At 41.5% G+C, this 27,994-nt stretch overlaps 3 protein-coding genes across 4 annotated transcripts; all 3 read right to left on the bottom strand.

The window, feature by feature from the left end:
• Nucleotides 1-236: 236 nt before the first annotated feature.
• Nucleotides 237-3,416, bottom strand: prf1.5 (perforin 1.5). The gene is made up of 5 exons (XM_030416878.1): nt 3,010-3,416; nt 2,469-2,744; nt 1,998-2,269; nt 1,386-1,527; nt 237-1,292 (listed from the first exon to the last, which is right to left on the bottom strand). Exons 2-5 carry the CDS (start codon nt 2,736-2,738, stop codon nt 405-407), a joined length of 1,572 nt encoding a protein of 523 aa, XP_030272738.1. The 5' UTR covers nt 2,739-2,744; nt 3,010-3,416; the 3' UTR covers nt 237-404.
• A 669-nt stretch (nt 3,417-4,085) lies between these two features.
• On the bottom strand, nt 4,086-16,087 carry mpeg1.1 (macrophage expressed 1, tandem duplicate 1). 2 transcript variants are annotated; one of them, XM_030416877.1, is made up of 3 exons: nt 15,638-16,087; nt 13,742-15,262; nt 4,086-4,965 (listed from the first exon to the last, which is right to left on the bottom strand). In XM_030416877.1, exons 1-3 carry the CDS (start codon nt 16,085-16,087, stop codon nt 4,813-4,815), a joined length of 2,124 nt encoding a protein of 707 aa, XP_030272737.1. In that variant the 3' UTR covers nt 4,086-4,812. The 2 variants fall into 2 exon arrangements, with proteins under 2 accessions (XP_030272737.1, XP_030272736.1); XM_030416876.1 differs by lacking the exons at nt 13,742-15,262; nt 15,638-16,087 and adding an exon at nt 6,804-7,268 and having other exon boundaries at nt 4,086-6,486.
• A 6,994-nt stretch (nt 16,088-23,081) lies between these two features.
• On the bottom strand, nt 23,082-23,950 carry LOC115581071 (protamine-like protein). Its single transcript, XM_030415907.1, has one exon. The coding sequence runs from the start codon at nt 23,877-23,879 to the stop codon at nt 23,301-23,303; it is 579 nt and encodes a 192-aa protein (XP_030271767.1). The 5' UTR covers nt 23,880-23,950; the 3' UTR covers nt 23,082-23,300.
• Between the last annotated feature and the right edge of the window lie 4,044 nt (nt 23,951-27,994).

Here is a 27,994-nt window from a genome sequence, read left to right as displayed (position 1 = left end):
TAGTTTTGACTAAACTGGAGTAAAATTTATATTTTTTCATTGGCAATATGTACTGTTGCTCAATTATTGCCCAATTATGTGAATCAAGGTACGATTGTTTAGTGTTTACTTTATCTAAAATCTTTAAGTGTTTGCTTACTTCTACAGCTTATAAAAAGGTGATGGTTTTTGTGGTTTATTGCATTATAGCTATACATCAGACCTAGAAACCCTCAAAGTGACACACACAGTAAATGTCCAGAATCAAAATCACTTTATTTTGATATGTACAATGGATGCACAATGGACCACATATATACTACATACATCATACTTGTCAAACATTTGTCCAAGTCAGATACTAAAGTTTAACATTAATCAGTATGAAAAAAAAGAATACTAAAATCTACTATATACATAATAACCTACTCTGCATTGGGGGAGTAGCGTCCACACCTGAAGCCCGTCAAGTGAGCATCACATTTGATGCTGTAGGAAAAGTAGAGGACACCTTTGCTCAGCTGACAGCTGAGAGAACGACTTCCTCGCTCAGGGAAGACAACACATATACCCGCTATATCATTGTAGAGCACATCCCTATCCCACACTTCAAACCTCAACTGCTGACCCAGCTCCACTGATCCAAAGTCAAAAGTTGCGTTCCACACTGGGTCATTGTTGTCCATCACCGTATCCGTCTCCTCATACATGCCGTTGTAGAAGATCTTCACGTAGGCGTCTGTTTTCGTGAAGGTGTCTGCCTTCAGACCTGCAGCTCTCTGGATTACCAGTCTGAGAGTTCCTCTGCCAGCCCGTAGAGGGCAGCAGTTATGATCCAGGTTGGGAGTCGGGGAGCAGTTCTTGGACCCAAACTGGTCATCCTTCAGCTGGTTGTCTTTAATATACTCCTCGACAGTGCTTCTCAGATTAGCACTGATCTGTGAGTCCTCAACCAGATGATGCAGAGGGAAGATGGCGTAAGAAACCACATCAGGGTTGTCGTGGAGGCTGTTCATCCAGCTGTTGTACGCCTCAGACGGGTCCTCCTGGTAGAGGATGTCTGGGAAGTACCTCTCCCCTCCGATAACCTCAATCTTATGGGTCATGAAGCCTTGGTAAAAGCCCATGCTCATATTACCCTTCAGGAGGTTGTCGCACTTGTTGGAGAAAGATGCATTGGCAGGGAGGAAACCAAGAGCCATTCGGAGTTCAGCGTTCAGACAGGTTTTGACTTCAGACTCGGTGAAGCCTTTGAGTGTGGCCAGGCAGGTCCTGAAGGCAGTGATTCGCTTCACCTTACCGCCAAGCTGGACCTAAGAGATGTGAACATATAAAACTCATCATCTAAATCTACTATTTCAAAAAGACATTCTTCAGCACCAGTACTACAGAATCAAACATCTGACCTGGTGTATGTAGTGCGTTCCATAGGTGTCTATCAGCCGTCTATACAGGGCTCTGTTCTGGCTTGTATTTATACTCTGTGGGAGTCTCTTCAGATGCTTTGTGAACTCTGCACTCAGCTGTGGATGGTCAGCCAGCCTGTAGCTAAAACAAACAAAAGACGTGTGGAGTTTAACCACAACACAAAGAGGATATGAACTTGACTATTACAATAAACAGTCGAGCTCAAGCGGTTGTAACTTGTAGCGGTGCAAAAAATGTTTCTTTTGTTTAAGTTTTTTCCTGAATGACTTTCAAATCTTTTTTCTTAAATCACCTTCTTTTCAAAATCTGTTTCTCACAATAAAAAAAAAATCTTCACGCTATGGCTAAATCATCATTCAATTTCAATTTATCAATTTTCAGCTGTGAACTATATGCTAACAATGCATTTGCCTTCTTTACATGAAAGGTTCAATCTGTAAAACAGTTGATTATCGAGTCTCATTCCCAACACATGATCATATGATCAAGTGGCAATTAATCCAGTATTCATTTTGCATCTGTTGAGTCTCATTTGAATTTTATTGCTAAATATTGGATTGAGGGTTTTCTTCAACCCAACTCGTCTTTACCTGTAGTAGGTGCAGCTGATTTCATGGATGGCAAAAGTGGCCTTGTCCACACTGTGCTGCGAACGGGCAAACTTTGCCAACTCTGAGCGGCTTCCGCCCAGCACCGCGTTGCCATAATTCTCCAAACTCAAACCCACACCCCAGTTGTTGTTAACCAGGGAGTTGGAGCTGCGCAGCAGGGAGTCCACGGAGTGATGGAGGGCACTGGAAAGCTGCTTACTGCAGCGGCTGAAGGGGCGCCAGTCGAGCACTACTGCTGGGAGCCTCTGAATCTGAGAAGGCAAGGAAAGGCAGGAAGTAGAGTGGGATGCAGGTGGAGGAAGAAGTAGTTACAGGAAGTGTGGAATAGAATAGAGGGAAGAAAACCACAGGACAGAACGAGCTAGAAAGAGTGGTTTGGATATTAAGTGAAGGGAGTTTAGACTGAAAACCCCATGGAAAAGAGAAGAAGAAGAGTTTTACAGTTTTTACCTGTCCTTGTTGGAAGCGGTTTGGACACAGTGTGCAGGTGTGGTTGTCAACCAGATGACCTTTGACATTGATGACATACGCCCCTGTCCGACGCATTCGCACCACATCAAAACCCTCCCCTGCCAGGTTGTGGCCCGGGACAAAAGGGGCTTTCTCACACTCTGAGCCTGAGCCAGTCCGACAGCCCTGGACCCTGCAGACCTCCATCACGACCAGTAAAGCCAATATAAACAGGATGAGGTTGCTCTGTTGGTATCTTGCAGCTTGCATGGTTACCTGAGTGTAACAATGCATAGGGTGAGAGAGTAGTCAGTAAAATCTGTATTCCCACAAATTTCACCTATTTCCACAGGTTTACCTGTAAGTAGACTGTAGGGTAGCGCTCTAACGATCAAAAATGAAAAAGTGTTACACAGTAAACACAGATGAGCCTCTAATCCCCTCTGCTTCATAAACCGGAGTAATCCTGCCACAGATGTTGTGTCAACTCTAAAAACGTGCACAGCAGACAGATGCACAACAACACGACAAGCACTCTTACCTTGGACTGTAACTTATCTATCGGCCTTCAGATTGTGCCCTTGTCCTCTTTTAGAAGCTGTCAGTCTGTAGCTTCCTTTGCCCTCCTAAAAATTCCTCTCCAGGTTATAACAGCCAAGAAAAATACGTGCGTCGCCGTCTTTGCTAACCCCATCGACGGCACAGCTCACTGTAAACGACAAACTGCCAACTGACTAAACTCTTGATCCTACTGGAGATGAAATCACGGTTGAGAGAGCTTCGGCTTTGCTGGGAAGCTGTGCTGAAAGCCTGCTGGGTGCACTCTTTTGTCTATCTGCCTGAAAAAGACGAAGGAGGGAGTTCCTCTGCTTCAGGGCTATGTATCTCTCTCTCTCTCTCTTGCTCTCTCTCTCTGTCTGTCTGTCTCCCTCCCCTAAGGCCTTAACAATTTCCTCAGCATGAGTGGGTTTGTTTTTATGTTCATGACCCAGCTCTATGAATCCCTCACAGCTGTGTATGAGTGTGTGTTGTGTGCACATGTATGTGTGGGGGAGGAACATCTAATCACGAGAGGAACGATGCACAGTGGTGTGAGCACTCTTTACTGGAAATGGCTGAATGTATGTGTGTGGATGTACATGTGAGTGTACAGCACATGTGTGATCTGTGTTTGTTGGAGTGACTGCGTGTGTGTTTTTGTCTGTACAACGTCTGAGCCGGCCTGTCTGTGTACTGATAACCTTACCAACACCATGAGGTCAGTTTTGCCATTGTCTATTTATGGATGTGGGTGGAGTGTTGGTGGTTTTCTCTGCAAAGTCTCTCCGCGCTCTGTGCAAGAGGTTTCACTCAACATGAGGCAGAGCAAGATTTGTTTTTTCAACACAAATATGCCGTTTTATTTAAAGAACCAGTTTGTGTTTGAGTGCCACGTTTACAATCTTGCGACTTTTGCATTTTGAACTAACCTTAAAACTTAGGTGTAACTATACCTTCCTATGCCTCATACATATCACACAGACCTGTTAGACACACAAATAACTGAGGAAATAGGGCACTTCTGAAGTTTTAAAACAGAGACATACAAAGCACAAACACAACATACTCATTAAAACATATTGTTTTATAATACTTTAATTAGTTAAGTGCAGCACAGGGAGGTTTGATTGACAATTACAAAGTCTATTTTAATCAGAAGGTACAAAAACTTAAAAAGATTTAAAAAATACAAAAAATAAATCTTTCATCTAATGCTTTTGTTCATATTAAAAAAGAGAGACTTCAATCATCTGTTAAAACATACATAAACAACACATTGTATAAACAGTACATTCAAATAAAACATTCAGTTCTTAATGGGGGACAGATATATTTGTATACTACGTTGCTGTTTGCATATTGGCCTCTTGAGGGCAGTATTGGTTCCCTGTGGCCTCTATAAAGCACTTCTGCTTTTTGCCAGTTGGTTTCAAAGGCAGCTTGATGCTTTTAAAATGACATGTTATCTCTCGCTTATGAGTGAAAATACGAACGTATGCTAAATAACAGCTTAAAGTACACATCATGCTTCCAATAGATGTGTTGTTTAACTCGGACATTTACAATTCATAGCAGTTGTTATAATGCAGCTTTGTGACTTGCTAATTGGTTCAATAGACATTTCAAACAACAGTTATTAATGCACAGCCCAACTGATTCAAACAAGGAGCCCTTAAAGATGAAAATGTGCCACTCCCAGAAGATACATGACAGTGATTTTTAAACTGACAATAAACATGGAAGTTAAAAACAAAAAGTCTTGTCAAACCACGCGAACATTTCTCTGTAAGTGGTGTGTTTTTTCTTAAGCTTGCAGTGTCTCCCTCTCTCCTTCTTCACGCTCTACCTCCTCGCGTATTTCCTCATAGCCTCGAGCTCTCGTAAACCCAGACACCCTCCTCCTCTTCTTCACCAGGACTACTACCACTATGACCACCAGTGCCATCAAACCCATCACCCCAAAGGCTACTCCTGCCTTTTCTCCACTAGACATCTGACTCAATTCCGGGTTAAGCTGGCGTACCATTTCCCGGATTTCCTCCGGTTTGGCCAGTTTCCACGCCTTGGTCTTCCCCACTCTGACCCAGGTCTTGTCATCTTCAGTCATCACCATAACAGTGTTTGTGGATTGCATGCTGACAAGTGGAGGATTAGTGAAAGGAGGCAGATGGATCGGCTTCAGCTCTCCACCTGTGAACAGTCCTGACTGGACACAGTAAAGAATTTCACAGCCGTCGCTCACCGTGACGAGATGCTGGCTGAACCTGGGAGGGCAGTGACGTTGGGACCCTGCTAGTGGGTTGTTTGACTCACAACTGAAGAGGCCTCCAAATGGCACTGAGAATCTGGTGGCAGTTTCATAGTCGTTACTCACACAAATCATTTGGCCATCCGAGAGAAACTTTAGTGGAATGAAGTTTGCGGGGCACCTTTTGGCATTTGTGAGGGGGTTCAGGAGAGAGGGGCTGTAAATGCCTCCAAACAGATACCCTGAGTTTTCTGGTGCCTGACCGTTCACAGAGCACCAGTAGGTGTTGATGCGAGCAGAGCGAACGTGGTAGTTGTCTTGACACACTTGTCGATGGCAATGTGAAAGGTGTAAAAACCCACAACGATAGCGTTCGTCATGGCAGTCGTATGTAGTGTAACCCTGCTGTCTCACTTCTGATCGCAGTAAAGTGGGGGAGTACGGTGGGCGACAGGAGAAGGCACCTGTGTCAGGGTTTTTCTGGGCCAGGGCATCACAGAGTGGACCTGCATCTGAGCTGAGCTGAACACACTCTTGGTAGACCCCACCAAAACTGAGGTTTGTAGCGGGGCCCTCGCAGGATGAATCATCAATGTTGGCTTGGAAGTTAAAGTTCTTGGAGTTGACATCGACACATCCAGGACGTGTGTTGACCTTGTAGTATCTCTCTATGGCCTGACTCACTCTATGAGCCACTTTGCCAACTGTTGGCTGTGGCAGATCAGGGAAGGTGTTGGTGTTTATGAAGAAGTGTAGGGGAAATCCAGACCGATCAATAGTAACCAGGTTGTTCCTGATACTTTCCTGCCACTTCTGCAGAGTGATGCCAGGATAGAATGGTGTGCCGCCATGGCTCTGGATGAGCGAGTATGTAATATTTGACTGATATGTTTTCAGTGAAGAGCTCTGTTGGGCACTTTGACTGCTGATGTCAAACTTGAGTTTGTCAAAAAAGTTTAAGCCTGCCTGTGCTGAGATAGAGGAACTTTCTGACACACTGTTCAACACATATGAAGAGCGGAGGTAGTCTTCTTCCACCATAGAAGCCCCGGCATCGACACTAGTGATAACATGGGTCCCATAGTCCAGCACCATCTTCTCTGAGAGATAATCAGCGTTCCTTGTTTGGTTGTTTTCAATTGCGTCAGCTATCTCTTTGGCTTGTTGAGCAAAGCGTGTGTCCAGAGCGAAGTCTGGATAAGCCTTAACTGTGTAGATGAAGTTACGAACCTTTGAGAAAAAAAAACAAAGATATTGTGTTTTACTAAATACCATATGCCATACTTATTTGAGCTTGTTAATGTTCTATTCCTCTTCTTTATTTGCTTTTAAAGTGACATCCGTAACACCAGGAAATGCAGATAAGAAATGGCCTGGGTTAATTGCGCACTTATTTCTCCTACAAACTATCAAATGTCAAAGGGCAATAAACATCTGTATAAGCAAAATTTAGATGTAATTCTAAGTAGAAAATGGCTTCCACAGCTTTGTGCTTTAAAAAAAAAATAAAAGTTTATTCATTCAAACAATGGATAGTAAAAACTTACCTGCACTCTGGCTGTAGTTGAAGAGTCTTTGACCTGATGTGTTTTCATCCTCTTGTTCTCTGTAGAAAACTTTCCATTCAGCACAGAGAGGAAGGATATGTCTGCATTTATGCTGCCAGATGTTGAGCTTTTCTGATCTAGCCAGGAGCTGATTATCTCTGAGTTTGTCTCCACGCCCGTCTCCTTGTGCGGGACGACAAACACCTCATCTGGGATGAGGTAGAGTCCGTCTTCAGTTGTCTGGCACTGGAAGTAGCTGATGTTCATGACTCGACCGGCATCCATGTTCCGGAGGTTGTCCCAGCCTCCACCTGGCAGCACCTCCAGCGCTGTGATAGAGATGTTGGTGGAGGCACGACATTGTCTGAGCCAGTTTGTGGGGCGGCTGACAGGGACTGAAGAGCAGACATGAAGGAGAGAGAGCGCCAGGAGGGTCACCGCTGCCTTCATGGTGGCTGTGTGAGAAAAGACTTAAGGCAACTGAATATAAAGTTCAGGTTCCTCCTCCTCACGTGCAGTGTATCTTGTGACAAAGAGGAAGTTCTTTTTTGAGAACATGTTGAGGAGGAACTGGTTTTTGCATTCATTTACATGTCATTTATACAGATTTGTTGACTTGTAAGCTATTATTAACTAAAAAACGGAACTCGGTACATTTCCTTATTTGATCTTATAATTTAATCTTTCACAGAAAAACAGCGTCATATTCATAGGCAATATCATAAAACCTGCAGTATGGGAGCCGTAAACCAGAGTTTTAGATGGTCTAATTACATGATTTATATTGTCTAATCCTTCATGTGAATTCAGTGCTTAATGTAATAAAAGTGTGTGTTGAGATGAACTCGAAAGTACTATGCAGAAGTCATGAGAACCTGCCTGAACATGTACAGTTCTGAGTAAATGAGACAGTCTCAGGAGGAACACCTGAGCCATTTGAGTAAAGTCACATTCGTCAAGAGTTTTTCCACGTACACAAGAGCAGTGCCTGTCAAGCACAGTTATACTTCAGTTTCACTCTTCAGTTTTCTCTCATTATTACCCCACACAAAAAGCAACTTGCTACAATTTGAAATAAATTTGATTGAGAAGAAGGAGGAAATTAAACTTAAGTTTAACATAAAACCCAGCAGACCAGAGCTTAAATGTGCACATCTCTGGTTGATCCATTTGTTTCACATGATTCTTCAACTGTAAAAGTTCAGGTACAGGGGTTTATCACTTCGTCTTATTTAAGGGAATGGAAAGCAGACATGAAAGAACACGACACACAAAAGGGAAATTATGCTGTTTTCACATCTTCTGTGAACTGTCACATGAGTGTACGTCACGAGGAAGAACCCAAGAATTTCCCAACCTAGCCACCACCCGACGTCATCACCAGACAATCAAGCCTGAGCCTGAATGTTTGAGCACAACTACACAAGATAAGACATAAGCAACATGTGAAAAAAATACAGGAAAAGCTCTGTGTTTTTCTCAAACGTGTTTCCTCACAACCAGTAGCTCTCGACTGGCCCCTCCAACACCTCACCTTACAGGATCACAGGTGATGAGACTTACCAGTAGACTTTTCACAGTAACAATTACACTGTCAACACATTTAACTATATCTACAAACTAGCATTCCTTATCCTCACCACAGGATCTTAAAGAACAAATGACAAAGTTATTGGTCTAATAATCTCTTAATACCTGTGCGGCTCTTCACATACTCTATGAGATTGTTATTACTTTGTACCTTTTATACTAAAAGCTATTTTATTATGTTAAAGCTTGGTTTAACCATGACAGTGCTAACCTTTTTCGATTGATTATGGATTATGTTTTAAAGTGTAATAAATGGACAAGCTAAATCTTCCCAATTTAACATGAATATTTCTAATTGAAAATTAGAAATATTGGTTTAACTAATTGAAAATTAGAAATATTCCCAATGTAACATGAATATTTCTAATTTTCAATTAACCATCTTTAAAATTTGCATTTTCAAGATATATTATGGAAATTACAAGCTGCGTTTAGGCTGCATACAACTTAATTTTATAAAAGCAGCTCCACAGCAAACAAATTCTACCAGTTACAATAGAAACCGACCTGAGATGACACTTACCAGCGGACAGTCCCTGTTACTGATTCCACCCAGCAGATGGCAACACATAACCATGCGGCTTATGAACCCAACAGCTCTGTGAGTCCCCACATACTTTACAAAATGCTTTCACTTCACAGGCTCAAGGCCTCTCTGCTTCAAGACAAAGTATACAAAGGCCCAGTGTTGTGGATGGAGTATTGATCACAGCTTCTGTAAGACCTTTCCTCACTTTTTTATCTCATTACTGGGTGAAATCAGCGCACTCTGTTAAAGGGATATTCTGGCGTAAATTTAATCCATGGTGTACCGGCCGGGAGAGTTATCATACCGTAAATTACCAAATAATAATAATAATTTATTTGGGACCAGGTGGCAATTTGGGACAGGCGTTTAATTCCTTCCTCTCAAAAATCTGGGATGAAAATGTCACAAACTTCGCCAGCTTCTCGGTGAATTCTCTGGCATCTTTCTGCAAGTGAAGTTGTTGCGGCGGAGGAAACGATTCAGCCAACCAGCACTCGCGGCAAACCTCTCATCTCTGCTGTCACTCATGGTGGCGTACATTTGTTCCGCCATCACCCTGATCACTCTCTCGTGGCGTGCCCGTTTGCTGGTCACCCATCCCCACATGTCAGGCTCCTCGCTAGACTTCTTCCTCCCTCCACCATGCAGCCTGGCCCTGTTGCTGTCCTCCTCGGACAGACGCTGAAGCTCGGTTTTATCTCACTCTCTTGGGGTCGACAGAGAAACGTCTAGGCGCAGCAGAAATAAATAAATGAATAAAAATAAAATAAAAAAACAGCCCTCCATCGGCCCATTATTGATCGGCCCACCGGGAAAAATCCCGGCACTCCCGATGGCCAGTCCACCCCTGCAATAGCAGTTCTCTCCAGTGGCTGTGTGTGTGTGCGCACCCGCGCGCGTAGTGCGCACAAGCGTGCGCTTTTGTTTAGGGGCACAAAAAAAATATTTGCAACGGGGCCTATCACCATGATGTTACGCTACTGGGTTAAGGTACAGTGGTTATCACTTTTTCTTATCAATTGGAATGGAGGACAGAAATGACGCTGTTTTCCCATCTTCTGTGAACTATCACAGGAGTGTATTTCACAGGAATAACCCGAGAATTTCCTGACTAAGCCGCCACCCAACACCAGCACTCGACAATCAAGCCTGAGCCTGAATGTTTGAACACAGCTACAAAAGATCAGACATACACAACATACGAATAAACTGCAGAACTCCAATGAATGCAATAAAACTATTTTGTATCTCATTTTTTATCTCATTCCCCACTTTCATAGTTTATTTTGGGTTCATAGAAATAATCAATAATCAGTCTGACTGCCTCCTCCAACACATTTACATCTACATTTGGGGCTTTTAGCAGATGCTTTTGTCCAAAGCGACTTAATTCATACATACGTCATCACTTGTGATCAAGTAAGGGGAGGTGTATGACTGTATCAATACATTGTTCAAAGTTCCAAGTACAATGTCACCACATTACCTATATAATACTCATCCTTATTTATCCTTACATTTATTTTTTTTTCACAGAAAAATTGCTTCATATTTATAGGCAATATCATAAAACCTTCAGTATGGGAGCCATAAACCAGAGTTTAAGATTGTCCAATTACGTGATTCATATCATCTAATTGTTCAAGTGAATTCAGTGCTGACAGTAATAAAAGTGCAGTGTGTTGAGATGTTGAAAACCTGCCTGAACATAAGTAAGTTGTAAGTAAATAAGACAGTCTGAGGAGGAACACCTTAACCCTCCAGTTTCCTCATATTCTCTATACACCCCGTGTCCTCCAGGTTAAGTGTGACCTGCCTTCACCAACACTAAACCCAAACCCTATTAGCACATGTAGGGCAGTATGCAGTGCACAGCCTTTGCAGATATATTTGTTACACCTGCAGCACACAGTATGTGTTTTAGAGTCCTTCTTTGGTGGGCAGATGTGAAACCTTTTCCTCTTACTTGTCCCAACCACAGCTGTGGGGAGGTTTGGTTAGCCAGACACTCGGGTTGATCTCCCCCAGATCTAGCCACCATCGCTGCCGCTGCCTGAACAGTTTTCACATCTGCTGATGCTTCTGTGCAGGCGAGATGCTCCCTTCTTCGGATGAGTGGAGTTACATTACCAAGTAAATGCAAACTTTGATGAGAGGACCTCTCTTTGCTTTGATGCACGCGCAGCGCAGGTGGGAGTTGAGGCTTGTTCTTTCGAACTGTGCCAACCACAGTGATCTTCCTCTTCAGTCGCTGCTGTCCGAGTTCATAGGAGGTGAGGTAATTGTCACATGTGACATTGTGACCCCTCAGTCCCTCTGTCATACAAGCACACCCCACATCCCCTGGTTCTTCTCTGGGCGTCCATTGGTGGGCTTACCAGTGTAGACTTGTATCTTCCAAGCATAGCTGGATTTGACATCACAGGTGACCCATGACTTGATCCTGTATTTTAATGGCTTGCTGGGCATATACTGCCAGAAAAGGACAACAACCTTTTTTTGTGAGATTACATTATTAGTTGGTAAAATATATATGTATATATATATATGTACTAATTAGTATCAGCGTGAGACTTACAGAAATCGGTAGTAATAGTAGTAGTAAACAAAATAAATAAGAAATAAAAAAGATTAAGAATGCAATTGAAAAAAAGAACCATGGCGCTGCCGTTGCCAAACCAGACGAATGTAACATGAATATTTCTCATGTTCTACTAACTGTCTTCAAAACTTGCATGTTCTAGGTGTATTAGAACTTATATTGGAAACACCAAGCTGAGTTTGCACTGCATACAAGGTGAACTTGATTTTATAAAAGCAGCTCCACAGCAGACAATTTCCACCATTTACAACAGAAACTGACCTGAGATGACCCTTACCGGCCCAGAGTCCATTACTGAATCCAGCCAGCAGATGGCAACACATAGCTATAGGGCTTATGAGCTCAACAGCTGTGTGAGTTCCCACATACTTTACAAAATGCTTTCACTTCACTGGCTCGATGCCTCACTACTTCAACGTAGCGTATACAAAGGCACAGTGTTGTGGAAGAATATTGATCACAGCTTTTGTCAGGCCTTTTCTCGCTGCTTATCTCATTACTGGGTGAAATCGACTCATTCTGTTAACATTTTGTCATGCCAAACTCACCTACAGTCAATAAGACAAAAATCTCTTGTCCAGCATCCGTCTTTTAAAGACAAAAGTTGCATTGTAAGTACTGAACTGTATCGCAAATGTGTGACCATTTCTATTTCATGTATGAGAACTGACGTGGAAACACATTCATTTGGAAATGCGTTTGGGTTTGCCACTTTACAACTTTTGGTGTTAAAATGTATGTGAATACTGGACGGCAATGATCCCACGCTTAACTGTGTCACGCGGCAACTTTCTGAGCAAGCTTGTTCGTATTCCTGTATAACTGTGAATCCAGCAAATCAAGACTGGGTGCTAAATCACCCCATGTTCACTAATTGACCTCTCCCTTCATAATGCATGCTTCATAGTGAGCATTGCATTCAGATTTATTAGTCATCATAATTCTGCAAGGGAAATTGTCAGCTGTACAACAGGACATACAAAGTGGACATTACACTGTTTTCATATCTTCTTTTAACTGTTTACAATCTTGCGCATGCTTACCTTTAACTGTGAGTTTTGCATTGTATGCTTACCTCAAAACTAAGGTGTCAATGTACCTTTGGTCATGAAAAGATAAAATGTGTTTTATTAAGCTCAAAGATTCAACTCCATTTGTTAAGCTTGTTATATATCACACAGATCTTTAGGACTCACAACGAACTGAGGAGTCAAGGCACTTCTAAAGTGTTTAAATACAGACATACAAAGCACAAACACAACAATCTCATGTGACCATGTTGTTTTATAATACTTTAATTAGTTGTTAGCTGCAGCACAGGGAGGTTTGATTGACACTTACAAAGTCAATTTTAAGCGCACGGTACAAAAAGGTCAAAAGATTTTTTTTTAAAATACAAGAAATTATAAATCTTTCATCTAATGCTTCTTTTGTTAAAATTATAAAAGTGAGACTTTGCAAAAATCGATCATCTGTTAAAAAAGATATGTGAACAACATATTGTATGAATGGTACATTCAAATAAAACATTCAGTTCTATCCCCCATTTAAGAACTAGATGTTTTAGTTCAACGTACCGTTTATACAATAGGTTATTTATGGAAATGTTTGAAATCTTTATACTACATTGCTTTGTGCATATTGGCCTCAGGGCAGTATTGGTTAACTGTGGCCTCTGTAAAGCACTTTTGCTGTTTGCCAGTTGATTTCAAAGGCAGCTTCCTGCTTTTTACATGACACATGTTGTCTCAGGCTTATACGAACTTAGGCTAAACATCAGCTTAAAGTACACATCACGCTACCAATAGATGTATTGTTTAACTTGGACATTTACAACGCATAGCAGTTGTTATAATGCAGCTTTGTGAATTACTAATTGGCTAAATAGACATTTCACACAACAATAATTGATGCTGATTCAAAGAAGGAACCCTCTAACATGCATATTTTTCACTTGTGTAAGATACATGACAGTGATTTTTAAAATGACGATCAACAATAATGCTAAAGACTAAAAATCTTGTCAAACCACATGAACCTCACTCTTTAAGCAATGTGTTTTTCTTAAGCTTGCTGTGTCTCCGTCTCTCCTTATTCATGCTCTACCTCCTCGCGTATTTCCTCATAGCCTCGAGCTCTCGTAAACCCAGAAACCCTCCTACTCTTCTTCACCAGGACTACTACCACTATGACCCCCACTGCCACCGGAACAATCACCCCAAAGGCTACTCCTGCCTTTTCTCCACTAGACATCTGACTCAATTCCTGGTCAAACTGGCGTACCATTTCCCTGATATCCTCTGCCGTGGCCGGTTTCCACGCCTCTGTCTTTCCCACTCTGACCCAGGTATTGTTGTATTCAGTCATCACCATAATCGTGTTTGTGGAATGCATGCTGACAAGTGGAGGATCAGTAAAAGGAGGCAGATGGATCGGCTGCAAATCTCCACCTGTGAACAGTCCTGACTGGACACAGTAAAGAATTTCACAGCCGTCGCTCACCGTGGCAAGATGCTGGCTGAACCCGTGAGGGCAGCGACGTTGGGACCCTGCCAGTGGGTTGCTTGACTCACAACTGAAGAGGCCTCCAAATGGTACTGAGAATCTGGTGGCAGTTTCATAGTCATTGCTCACACAAATCATTTGGCCATCTGAGAGAAACTTTAGTGGAATGAAGTTTGCGGGGCACCTTTTGGAATTTGTTAGGGGGTTCAGGAGAGAGGGGCTGTATATGCCTCCAAACAGATACCCTGAGTTGTATGGGGCCTGTCCGTTCACAGAGCACCAGTATGTGTTGATGCGAGCAGAGCGTACATGGTAGTTGTGTTGACATACTTGTCGAACACAGTCTGAAAGCCACAAAAACCCACAAGAATAGGTTTCCTCATGGCAATCATACCCTGTGTAACCCTGCTGTCTCACTTCTGATCTCAGTAAAGTGGGGGAGTACGGTGGGCGACATGAGAAGGCACCTGTGTCAGGGTTTTTCTGGGCCAGGGCATCACATAGTGGACCTGCAACTGAGCTGAGCTGAATGCACTCTTGGTAGACACCACCAAAACTGAGGTTTGTAGCGGGGCCCTCGCAGGATGAATCATTAATGTTAGCTTGGAAGTTAAAGTTCTTGGAGTTGACGTCGACACATCCAGGACGTGTGTTGACCTTGAAGTATCTCTCTATGGCCTGCATCACTCTATGAGCCACTTTGCCAACTGTTGGCTGTGGCAGATCAGGGAAGGTGTTGGTGTTTATAATGAAGTGTAGGGGAAATCCAGACCGATCAATAGCAACCAGGTTGTTCCTAATATTTTCCTGCCACTTTTGCAGAGTGATGCCAGGATAGAATGGTATGCCGCCATGGCTCTGGATAAGTGAGTACGTAATGTTGGACTGATATGTTTTCAGTAATGAGCTCTGTTGGGCACTTTGACTGCTGATGTCAAACTTGAGTTTGTCAAAAAAGTTTAAGCCTGCCTTTGCAGAGACAGAGGAATTTTCTGACTCACTGTTTAACACATATGAAGAGCGGAGGTAGTCTTCTTCCACCATAGAAGCCCCGGCATCGACACTAGTGATAACATGGGTCCCGTAGTCCAGCACCATCTTCTCTGAGAGATAATCAGCGTTCTTTGTTTGGTTGTTTTCAATTGCGTCAGCTATCTCTTTGGCTTGTTGAGCAAAGCGTGTGTCCAGAGTGAAGTCTGGATAAGCCTTAACTGTGTAGATGAAGTCACGAACCTGTGAGGAAAAAAAATAAGATATAGTGTTTTACTGAATAATATATGTAATTCGTATTTGAGCTCGCTAATATTCTATTCCTCTTCTTTATTTGCTTTTAAAGTGACATCTGGAACACCAGGAAATGCAGATAAGACATGGTCTGGATTAATGCTCACTCTCTTTGCTGAACAGTCCTATAAACTTTCAAATAATAAAGGGCAATAAAAACGTATTTATATTATAGATATATGGTAATTTGTGGTAGAGTAGAACTTTGTTATTTATGTAAAGAATATATTAGGAGATTATTTTAGGTTTTTATAATGGCTTCCACAGCTGTTTTTCTTTTTTCTTTTATTAAATTATTTTAAACAGTGGATAATAGAAACTTACCTGCACTCTGGCTGTAGTTGAAGAGTCTTTAACCTGATGAATTTTCATCCTCTTGTTCTCTGTAGAATACTTTCCATTTAGCACAGACCCAAAGAATATGTCTGAATTTATGCTGTGAGATGTCGAGCTTTTCTGATCTAGCCAGGAGCTGATTATCTCTGAGTTCGTCTCCACGCCCGTCTCCTTGTGCGGGATAACAAACACCTCATCTGGGATGAGGTAGAGTCCGTCTTCAGTTGTCTGGCACTGGAAGTAGCTGATGTTCATGACTCGACCGACATCCATGTTCCGGAGGTTGTCCCAGCCTCCACCTGGCAGCACCTCCAGCGCTGTGATGGAGAGGTTGGTGGAGGCAAGACATTGTCTGAGCCAGTTGGTGGGGCGGCTGACAGGGACTGAAGAGCAGACATGAAGGAGAGAGAGTGCCAGGAGGGTCACCGCTGCCTTCATGGTGGCTGTGTGAGAAAAGACTTAAGACAACTGAATATAATGTTCAGGTTCCTCCTCCTCATGTGCAGTTTATCATGTGACAAAGAGGACAGTATTTGTTGAGGCTGTATGGGAGGAACTGGTTTTGGCTTTCATTTACATGTCTTGTGTACAGATTTGTTGCCATATAGGCTCTCATTAACTGAAATGGAACTTGTTACATTTCCTAGTTTATGCTTATAATTTCAGCTTTCACAGAAAAATAACTTTGTATATATAAGAAATATCAGCAATAAAAGTGGAGTGAGTTGAGATGAACTCGAAAGTACTGTGCAGATGTCATCAGAACCTGCCTGAACATGTAGAGTTGTGAGTAAATGAGACAGTCTGAGGAGGAAAACCTGAGCCAATTGAGAAAAGTCACATTTGTCAAGAGTTTCTCCATGTACACAAGAGCAGTGCCTGTCAAGCACAGTTATACTTCAGATTCACTCTTCAAGTGAATAATTATTGGTCTAAAAATCTCTTAATACCTGTGCGGCTCTTCACATACTCTATGAGATTGTTCTTACTTTTTACCTTTTATACTACCTGCTGTTTTATTATGTTAAAGCTCGGTTTAACCTTGATAGTGCTAATCTTTTTCGCCAAATGATCACTTTTTTAAAGTGTAATGAATGGACAAACTAATTCTTCCCAATATAATATGAATATTTCTCATTTTCTCTTAACTATCTACAAAACCCTCACCAGAGTCATCACCCACTGTACAAAATTCTTTCACTTCATAAGCAAAAGGCCTCAATACTTAAACAAAGTATACAAAGGCCCAGTGTTGTGGAAGGATATTGTTCACAGCTTTTGTCAGGCCTTTCACACTTTTTTATCTCATTACTGGGTGAAATCGGCTCACTCTGTTAATGTTTTGCCATGCCAAACTCACTCACTCGATCTTGTATGTATTTCTGTATCACTGTGAATCCAACAAATCAAATCTGGGTGCTAAATCATCCATTGTTTACTAATTGACCACTCCCCCCATTGCATTCAGATTTACTAGTCATCATAATTCTGCATAAAGATTGGTAGCTGTACGCACAATGGTATTTTTTGCAAAATGGCCTATAATACGTGGCACAATGCTATGTGGTACGGCTTTATTTCCATTGTGGGATTTTTGTGGGCATGACACAATATTTTATACAAAATTACACACACCAAATACCTCAGTATAGGTATTGCAACAATGTTGTAGGAATAAGTATTGATACTTTAACAATGAGATCAATGATAAGCAATGATGGTAATGAGAAAATAAAAACTGAGTAAAGGCAAGGCAAGGCAGGGAAAGTTTATTTGTATAGCACAATTCAGACACAAGGCAATTCAAATTGCTTTACAGGCACACACAATTTGCATTAAAAGATATAAAAATTTCATTTAAAACACATTAAAAATTGCATAAAAAATGTTTTAAAAATTGCATTCAAAAACAAGTAAAAAGCTTTAAAAGAGACAAGACTGTAGAATAAAAGTCACAATGCACTTCAAAGACTTGAAATTGCTTCAGTTAAAAGCAGTGGCAAAAAGAAATGTTTTTACTCTTGATTTAAAAGAGGTGAGAGTTTGGAGCAGACCTGCAATTTTCAGGGAGCTCGTTCCACATATGTGCCACATAGTAACTGAATGCTGCTGCTTCATGTTTAGTTCTGACTCTAGGGACTGAAATCAGACCGGTACCTGACAATCTCAGAGGTCTGGATGGTTCATAACACGGCAGCAGATCAGAAATGTATTTTGGCCCAAAACCATTCAAGGCTTTATAAACCAACAGCAGGATTTTGAAATCTATTCTTTGATAGACAGGAAGCCAGTGTAACGATCTAAGAACTTCAGCGATGTGATCTATTTTTTTGGTTCTTGTTAGGACTCGAGCAGCAGCGTTCTGAATCAGCTGCAACTGTCTGATGGAGTTTTTAGGGAGTCCTGTAAGGACACCATTACAGTAGTCATGTCTGCTGAAGATAAATGCATGAACAAGTTTCTCCAAATCCTGCCGAGACATAAGCCCTCTTATCCCGGATATATTCTTAAGGAGATAGTAGGCTGACTTTGTAACTGTCTTGATGTGGCTGCTAAAATTCATGTCTGAGTCCATAATTACACTGAGGTGTCTGGCTCGGTCTGTAGTTTCAAACGTCACAGACTGAGCTGAGCATAGACTTTTAGTTGTTCTTCCTTGGATCCAAAAACAATTATTTCAGTCTTATCTTTGTTTAACTGAAGAAAACTCTGACACATCCAATCATTGATTTGTTCAGTGCATCTACTGAGCGTTTGTATGGGATTATAGTCCCCTGGTGATATGGTTATATAAATTTGCATGTCATCTGCATAACTATGGTAGCAAATTTCATTGTTTTCCATTATCTGATTTTCATCCGTTTAAATGTTTAATTACCAATAGACACAAAGTAGTCTCTCTCATTTAGATAAGATTTAAACCAATTTAGTGTTGTATCAGAGAGTCCAGCTCAGTTTTCCAGTCGGTCCAGTAGTATATTATGGTCGACTGTGTCAAACACAGCACTGGGATCCAGTAATACTAAGACTGAGATTTTTCCGCTGTCTGTAATTAAATGAATGTCACTGAGGATCTTGACAAGAGCCATCTCAGTGCTGTGATGTGGGATCGAAATCCTGATTGGAAAACATCAAAACAGCCATTTATTATTAAGTAATTGTTCAGCTGTTGAAAAACTTTTTCAATTATTTTACTTAAAATTGGGAGGTTTGGGCCTATAGTTACTCATTACTGATGTGTCTAGATTTCTCTTCTTAAGGAGTGGTTTAATGACTGCAGTCTTAATGGTTTTGGGGAAGACACCTGAGAGGAGATACATGTTGACAATCTGTAGCAGATCTGGAATCATGCATTCTGAAACTTTTTTGAGGAACGCTGCTGGTAAAATATCAAGGCAGCAGGAGGAAGATTTCAAATGCTGTATAATGTCTTGCATGTTTTTTTCATTGATTGGATCAAACTGTGTCATGGTATTGGAGTTGGTTTTAAATGGACAAAACAACATCACACCTCCTGTACCTGATACGGTGGCACTGACCACTTGTCTAATTTTCAGAATGTTGGCAGCGAAGAATGATGCAAATTCATTACAGGCCCTGGTAGACAGATGTTCAGAGGCTACTGGCACAGGAGGGTTTGTTAGCCTGTCGACAGTAGCAAACAAGGCACGAGCATTATTTTTGTTCTTGGTGATGATGTCTGAGAACAAGGACTGCCTTGATTTTTTCAATTCTAAAATAAAAATGTAAAGTCTGGGGCGCGCAGGTGGTCGAGTGGTCAGTGCGCATGCCACATACGCAGCCAACCCTGGTTCGATTCTGGCCGGAGATCCTTTGCTGCATGTCACATCCCCTTCTCTCTCCCGTATTTCCTATCTGTCTACTGCTTCATAAAGGTGTCTATGCCGGTAAAAATCTTTAAAAAAAAAAGAAAAGTAGTCTGTCTTTATAAATGTCAAAATGACCCTGGAGATTTGTTTTTCGCCACCAGCGCTCAGCTTTTCAACTTTTCCTTTTTTCCATCTTGACTAGTGTGGCATTTCTCCAAGGAGATTTTTTTCTTACCAGAGACCAACTTCACTTTAGTGGGTGCAATGGCATTGATGACATTTGTAATTTTGGAATTGAAATTATGCAAAAGGTCATTGACAGAGAACCTGGAGATGGGTGGCATGGAAGAGAAATCCTCAATGAATATGTCACCAGTGTTTTCAGTGATGTCTCGCTTTGAAACAACCTCAGTTTGAACATTGGTGGACACAGATATATCACTCTGAAAGAAAACAGTAATGGTCAGTGAGAGCAACATCAGATACCAGAACCTTAGAAATGTTCGGACCCTTTGAGATTACTAAGTCCAGGATGTGGCCCCTGTTGTGTGTGGGCTGTGTCACATGCTGAGTGACTTCAAAGTTATCAAGGACACAGCACGGTTCTGTAGTCCATCTGTCCTCAGGTTTGTCGACATGGATGTTAAAGTCACCAACAATTAACACACAATCAGAGTCAATGCAAATAAGAGACAGTAACTTAACAAGGTTATCAAAGAAATACGTACAGTATTTAGGTGGCCTGTAGATGTTTAGAAATAAAGCCCAAGAGGATGAGTTTACCTGAAGAGTCACATATTCAAAAGAAGTAAAACTCCCATAAAACATCTGCTTGCATTTGAGTAACTCATTAAACAGAATACTAACACCTCCTTCTTTTCTGATGCATTCTAGTTTCACTTATGAAAGAGAAATTTGCTTGCTTCAATGTGAACAGAGCCATTTTTATCCTGGTTTAACCAAGATTCAGTTAAAAACATAAAATTAAGATTGCGTTTGATGATAAAATCATGTATTAAAAAAGAGAAGTGTTAGTTCAAGTAGAGCGGTCCCTTTACTGTAATGTTGTCTTCAGGCCAGGAAAAGATCATTCTTGTGCAATAACACAATAAGACAATAGTTAGCCCCAGCAGAAAGATCAAATATCAATGTCAAATCTTGTGGCTGAAGAGTCACGAGGGATTTCCATCCTCTGGTTCTCTGTAGAAAATGTTCCATTCAGCTCCGAGTGGTAGGATATGTCTACATTTGTGCATGCGTTTACATGTTGAGCTTATCTGATCCAGCCAGGAGCTGATTATCTCTGAGTTTGTCTCCACACCTGTCTCCTTGTGTGGATTGAAAAACACTTCATCTGTAATGTCATTGCAAGCTGAGTTCACATATTTATGCAGGTTGTCATAATACAGGAAATGGTTGGACAGTATGTGGTTTTGCCAAAGGGCATACGGTATTGGCTAATCAACAAAAAAAGCCTCAGTACACCTCCAAATTGACCTATCTTATATGTTTTTCTCTTTCTACTGTATGTCCCATGAAAGCCATGTTTTACCAAGGTTTCATACTTCGTGTCCTGCCTTGCTGAGACTAAAAACGGGTTGTCTTAAAATGTCCAGCAGCTGAATGACAAATCAGATGTGGTCATAGTGACGCCCTTTAGCCCCAGTGCTAGTTGCATGAACAACCTCTCATCTAGTCTGGGTACCTTGTCAAATATAGTTTACAAAGAGGCCTTGCAACCTAGGTGATACCTTTGACTCAGAGCGGTCTTTATGGGCAGGTAACCAAAGTGTTACAGTCCTGCTCTGCCAAATGAGACAGTTAAAAAGCTTTAATATTGACTATTGTAATACACTTCATCTGGTTTTAACTCATGAAACATCCAAAGACTACAGTTGATTCACAACAAGTGTCATTTATATAGTTTTATAGTATATATTACTTGATAGTTCTAACTTCTTTTTATTCAATACAGATTTGCTTTTATAGCACCAGGAATAGACTACATCTTTAATGGGAAAACATAGATATTTCTCCTTTTCTATGGACAATCTTAAAAACACTCTTTATTTAAGATACATTTCTAAAATATCTAATACCAAGTTAGTGAATGTCTGTTGCAGTTTTAATAGGAAACGTTAAATACAACTTGGGCTACATAAAGGAACATAATTGTTATGTTATTATAAAACTAGCTCTACAGTTATCAAAGTTTACGTGTTGCAGTAAAATATGACCATAATGAAAACTGTGTTCAAGGGGAGCTCAGCTCTGCTGCTTTTGCGCTTCCTTTCCACTGAATTAATTCTTGGAAAGTTGTATGGTTGCAGCACGAAACTTGCCTGCTGGTGGACTCTACAGCTGTGTTAGTCGCCACATACCGTACATGCAGGCTCTAAGTTGTAGATCATAACTTTAGCCTTGATCCTGATCACTTCTTGAGATACATTTTTAGTTGAAATCCCACCTTTTGTGACATTTTCTTCGATCAAAGCGATCACCATTTTAACGGCTGAATTCAGTTATACACTCTGATGCATTGGACGTGCCTGTAATCATCAGCCGGGCAGAGCTATCGCTTCATCGGCAATGAAACCCTGGTATGTGCCTACTGTAGATAAGAGGAACAGCAACGAACATGGCCCGACACGCCCGTCAAGGCTCACAGTTGTCAGTGACGGTCAGCTGGCTCGTTACCAGCTGTTGGATAACCAGCCTGGCCCCAGGCGGTGTTCATTCTTCTCTACACAAACTTTATAAATTGCAAACTAGAGTAACTTTTTCTTTTTAACTCCCACCGGCATCTTTCTGTTAAATAAACGTTTTACTGTGAGGCAGATGTGTGACAGTTACTTTGAAGAATGTTTAAATTTGACCACAACAGCTGCTCATGTCTGTCACATCACAACACACACTTTTGGCATTAAAATGTGCGTGAATACACCGTGCCTGACGCCGGAGTTCCCGTGCGTAACGGTGCGTAAAAGGGGCCACGCCGTAACTTTACGCGCGCGCCCTTGAGCGTTCCTCTGCCTCACTGTGAGTCAAGCAAATCAAGACATGGTCCGATACCATCCCCTTTGTTCACTCATTCACCTATTAAAATTCAGCAGACTAATCAGATTTCAGACAAATCATCACAGATTTGCGTCAAAACGTGCAGCTGTAGAGAGGCACAATTGTATAAAATGCGGCTTGTTTTCGTCACTGGGATATTCTAAGGGCATTAGATACAATGTTTTATAAAATTGCACACTCAGAATACTGCAATACAACAGTGCAGTGTGTGCAGTGCGCAGTATAGATGACCGTGAGTGTTTCCGGGCACAATCCAAACTATTACTTTCTCAAAGTAACGAACTGTTCTTTTAAGCGCACAGAGTACTTCTTTATTATACATTATTTTTCTGATTCATGCACTTGAAATATGTTATGTAGCTATACATTTAAGGTTCAATTAACTGTTCTTTTCTTAGTTTAATGGTGTCCAAAGCGGACTGTAGAGCGTTCTAGGATAAACCGAGAATATGTCAAATGAAATAGAGGTCATAATAAGTCGGAGTTTTTTGTTGTTGTGTTGTAAAATCACAGGACACGCTGGATAAATTAAAATAGGTTTATTATTTCCATCAATGCAGTTCTTTGCCGAACAAGGCAGCGGTGTATAAGCAGCAGGTTCAGTATTTTCTAATCTAGAAAAACTGTAAAATAGCTAAAGCAAACTCAAGTACTTGGAATGAATGCACAAGTTTAGTCCACGCACAAGTTTACCGCCACCAGGAAGGCGTTTGGTCAGCATTCAGCGTTTTTCATGAGACTTCTCACTTCTTGGCAGCAGCCCTGGTCCTGGTGGACTTGGCGACCTTACGTTTGACCTTCTTGGGACTCTTTGCCCTCTTAGGCTTCTTGGCTGCAGCGGGCTTCTTTGCTGCAGCGGGCTTCTTCGCTTTCTTGGGACTCTTTGGTTTCCTCTTCTTCTTAGGTGACTTCTTGGCCGCTGGAGAGGCACCTGCTTTCTTAGCGCCAGCCTTCTTGACCCTTTTCGTCTTTGGCTTCTTCTTCTTCACCACCTTCTTCTTTCGAGGTGTGGGAGGCTTCTTGTTCAGCTTGAAGGAGCCCGATGCCCCGCTGCCCTTTGTCTGGACCAAAGATTTGTTGGCCACTAAGCGCCTGATGGCGATGACAATTCTTGCTCTGTTCTTCACCACGTCGTATCCTCCAGCCTTCAGAGCCTTCTTCAGGGCTGCCAGGGACATGCCGCCGCGCCCTGTGTACGTGGAGACAGCCTTCAGTATCAGGTCTGACACCGAAGGACCAGTCTTCTTCTTCTGAGGCCTGGCTCTCTTCTTGGGAGATTTGGCCGGTGTCGCCAGGGGCGCAGCAGCCGCGGGAGAAGACATTGTTATTGCGCTTATATCAGGGTCAAGTGGGTGACAATGACAGCGATATCTCTCTGCTGTCCCTGTCCACAGGGTCAGGGCTTATGAGGCCACGATGAGAACCGTGTAGAGTGAACCTCCCCACCACTGCGCGCCTCTTCACTTCATCTCAAACATGATACAGTTTGTGTTTTCTCCAGCTGGATTATCCTCTCAAATCCACGCGTAAAGTGTCGGGAATTCTTTTAAAAAGCACACCATAAGAATCAGCGTAATCTTAACTGTCTGCATATATATTTTTATTCAGCGATTTATTCAAATATATCAGAATTTGTTGGGTTTAATTAAACAGCTGACCGTTGTGCTGCGTAATTCGAGACGCGTTTTTTGGACTTTTTGGCCAAGTTACACCATCTCAACAAACAGCAACAGACTTTTAGGATTCAGTAAGCTTAAATGGTAATGTGGCGGACCCACTGGCTCCAAACCTTCGTTGCATTTAAGCCGTTTTCTAAGATTAAATTCGCTTTAAGATGACCAAAGAAACACAGCTGCCTCGCAAACCCAACACATCACGACAGATAAAAACTCCCGGAGCGCAGAGGCAGGACAGTTTCAATGAGGTGACAAAGAGTTAAATTATGAAAAATAATAATGTCACATCATCATATTATATAGTTGAAATATTACTGCAGGCTACTGTGTGTATCCTCTGTGTGGAGGGAGATGGACCACAGCCAGAATTAGAGTTATCAGTCTGTAAGGAGGGGCGGACAAAGAAACGAATTTAAGATTAATTTCCCGGTCTTTTTTTTTTACCTTAAATGACCAGTGATGGAGGCACTCACAGCAGTGTGCATATTTGTGTATTTAAAAGCTTTTCCTTTCTAATTACGGTTTGAAACCCGCTTTAATCACAGGACACGAAGCCATAGAAACTTAATAATCCCATCATGAGCTTTTCCGTTTGAGTATGAACAGATCAATTAAAGCAACAAAAGGAATTAGTGAAACAATGACAGCGTAACGCACTGAATGCTCCTCAGTCTCTACAGTCTGTAGTTCTGTCGGTAAATGAGCAGCATGCACAGCTTATAGTGTAATGTTTCCTGTGATAAAGCTGGTCAGAAGTCTGTTTGAGTGAAACATAAAATTGCATTTAGTTGATCTTCTTTGTGACAATTTTGCGTTCTTTCACATGCTTGTGCCTCCAAAATTTGATTTGGTTTCACTTGGAACAGAGTTTTAGTGGCCACAAGTTAAACTTTATTATTATTATTATTATTATTATTATTATTATTATCATTATTATTATTATTATTATTATTTTACAAGTGCAGTCTGTTTTCTGTCTTTTTTCCCAAATAACAGATAAAAAAAATTAAAACAGTATTAAGTCGTATTTGTAAATGTTCATGTTTTTTTTTGGTTTTTTTTTTTGACACCACACAGAATTTTGATGCTTACAATATTAATTTGGTAATAATACAAACTTAAAAAAATATTTTTTTTCCATTACTGAATAAATAAGCTGTTCTCAGTGGAAAATAAGGTCCCCGGGACACTGTTTGACGCTAGAACGGTGGCAGGGTCCGCCACATGTAAACACGTAAACGCTACAAAACGGTCAGTTTGTTTATTCAGTCGTGAAAATGAAGAGCGCATGTTTATTTACTTTGTTTAGGCATAAATAAAAAACAAAAGTCAGTCAATGAAGATCAATTCTCCTCTGATCAAAATCTTGTCAGCAAAACTACATAGTGCCCCTTTAAAGTGATTGCACCAGAGCCAGCCAGCAGCCGATTTTCATCTGTTGCCCCCCGAGGCAGGTGAACAACACGGCACAGAACATCAAATACATAAAACGTAAAACAGCACAATACATGAAGGTCCATTACATTTAAAGCACTGATGGACATTTACACAACATTGAGCGTTAAAACTTAAAACATGAACCAACATTTGGGTTTATTACTGGTTTCATACTGGAGATGATCGGTGGAGACATGGATTGGAATATTAAATTATCTCTGTCTCTCTTTGGCGCTTCTTTCTCCATCTGCTTTCCCCCCCCCTTTCAATAACATGAGATATAGTGTGTGTGCATGTGTTTATGCTTGTGCGTGTGTGTGAGGAAGCAGATTGTCAAATCTAGTCCTGCCGTCTGTGGTGTACTGATAGCGCCTCCTCCTGTTGCATGCAAACAAAAACACACACACACACACACACACGCCTCCAACAGAGTGACCTCACGTGACACAACAGTTGTGCCAGCAAGAGCAAATAATCATATTCTTTTACGAAGATTGCAACAAAACACATGAACTTGAGGAAATGAAACTTTCAGTCAGTGCAGTGGATGTGTGCATAATGTGGTGTTGTGTGGTGCACAATAAAAGAAATGCGACTAAAGCGAAGAAAAGATACCATGTGATGCAAGAGGGGGAGCAGCCAGCACCGGGAGGGGAGAGAGACGGGGAGGGACGTTCTGGGTGGACTGACCAGGTGCACCCAGGAAAAACTGGGCTGACCCGGATCTGAAGGAAGAAACACAAACACAGACAGCAGCAGGGACGAAGTATAACCACACAGGCCATGGCAGAGCCAGAGGTAACATGAGTTACAACACAGATACAGTTTGCCTCTAAAGTAGCTTTGAGTTCCAATTAAAATATCTGTAATCTTTTCTCTGTATTTGTATAAACCTTTGAATTCATGCTATCACACTGCTGGGTGCAGAACAGAATGAGATAAATTATTCATATCAGATCATATAATGATGTGGTGATCTCAGAAAGGAACTTGGACCGAGAGCAGGATACATGGACACACATACGTTTACCTATTTATAACACTGCACTGTACAGCGAGTACACTGCAGACGGACCTGTTGTTCCCATAATTAAACCATAAAATGTAGTTCCCTAACTGAAGGGTTACTGAAACTGTCCACAGTCTGCATCTACAGGGACGAGTGATGAAAAGGACGATCAGCCGTCACCTTGTGTCGTGCTCTCCTGCAACTTCCACAGTAAGAAACCTACATGTGTTTAGGTTGATCAGATCTCCAGTTTGCAGCCTACCAGCGTGACACAACCGAGGCCTGCACTCACTTTGGTGTGAGAAGCCGAGTTCTGGAGACGTCGGCTGTGGAGATATTAGTACGCTTGTGGTGTTCAAGGCACCATAAAAAAAATAAATAAATAACATCTTTCAAAACTTAACAGTAATGTCTCTTCACAGAAATCATCACCTGGTCCCTCGAGATAATCCACCGACCTTGTTGTGAGCAGTTTCATGTAGAACTCAGAGGCTCAGTTTTACTTTAAAGGAGCACTATGTAGTGTAGGGGAGGACATTTTAATCAGAAGAGAAAAATATTCATTGCCTCGTTTTTTTCTTATGCCTAAACAAACTAAATACACAGACTGACCTTTAAGGACAACGCGCTTTCATTACTGTTTATATGTGGCAGACCCTGCCACCTTTTATAACTACATACAACAGGGACTAATTTCTGTGCCTGTATTCTGTACTTTTTTTAGGGTAGGAGTGATTCTAGAGAACTTTACAGTAACTTTTTGTAGAAAAGCAGCTGCCAGCTCTCATCCGTCTCCTCCTGAGGACAGACTGGTTGGAGAGAGTCAGAGTAAACGTTTCTGCTTCCCTGTGGCTGATGTGCGTAATTTGATTACCATGAGAGAGGCCGCCTGTGAGCCGATCCTGCGAGAGTAACCTCGTTTGGCTCTTTCACTTAAATGAATTCACATCAAGTCTTTGACTTACTGGTTTGCCATCGCCTTCCCAGCCCAACGCCTCGTCTTCCTCTCTGTGTCGCTGCGATTTTTAATCTGTGCAGAGTCGACTGGACTCCTTTTAACACACAACATGCTCCCACCTTATGACAAAAAGCTGCAATGAATCGCAGGTTTGTAGTTGCAGAGCAGTAAAAAAAAAAAACAACTCAATACTGTCACCTTTAACACATATATTCTCCAAACCAGGGACAGGACAATATATGATTCTATCACGATCATTAATGTTTTAAACATTGAAATTATTAGTTTGATTTTCTTCTCAAAAACAACAGAGTGTCCCTTCAAGCTGTGTGCTGTCCCTGTAAAAAAAGAAAACAG

The sequence above is a fragment of the Sparus aurata genome, chromosome 5, assembly GCF_900880675.1.
Source record: "Sparus aurata chromosome 5, fSpaAur1.1, whole genome shotgun sequence".
NCBI classification, from domain to species: Eukaryota; Metazoa; Chordata; class Actinopteri; order Spariformes; family Sparidae; genus Sparus; species Sparus aurata.
This window is presented reverse-complemented; position numbering and strand designations above follow the sequence as displayed.

Excerpts from the sequence above, each read along its gene's own strand:
- mpeg1.1 (XM_030416877.1), bottom strand. The coding sequence starts at position 16,087 with ATGAAGGCAGCGGTGACCCTCCTGGCACTCTCTCTCCTTCATGTCTGC. Across the intron at positions 15,263-15,637 it reads CAACTACAGCCAGAGTGCAG|GTTCGTGACTTCATCTACAC; the intron begins GTAAGTTTCTAT and ends TTTTCCTCACAG. Across the intron at positions 4,966-13,741 it reads AGGCAGGAGTAGCCTTTGGG|GTGATGGGTTTGATGGCACT; the intron begins GTGATTGTTCCG and ends GTAGCCTTTGGG.
- LOC115581071 (XM_030415907.1), bottom strand. The coding sequence starts at position 23,879 with ATGTCTTCTCCCGCGGCTGCTGCGCCCCTGGCGACACCGGCCAAATCT.
- prf1.5 (XM_030416878.1), bottom strand. The coding sequence starts at position 2,738 with ATGCAAGCTGCAAGATACCAACAGAGCAACCTCATCCTGTTTATATTG. Across the intron at positions 2,270-2,468 it reads ACCGCTTCCAACAAGGACAG|ATTCAGAGGCTCCCAGCAGT; the intron begins GTAAAAACTGTA and ends TTGCCTTCTCAG. Across the intron at positions 1,293-1,385 it reads GAACGCACTACATACACCAG|GTCCAGCTTGGCGGTAAGGT; the intron begins GTCAGATGTTTG and ends CACATCTCTTAG.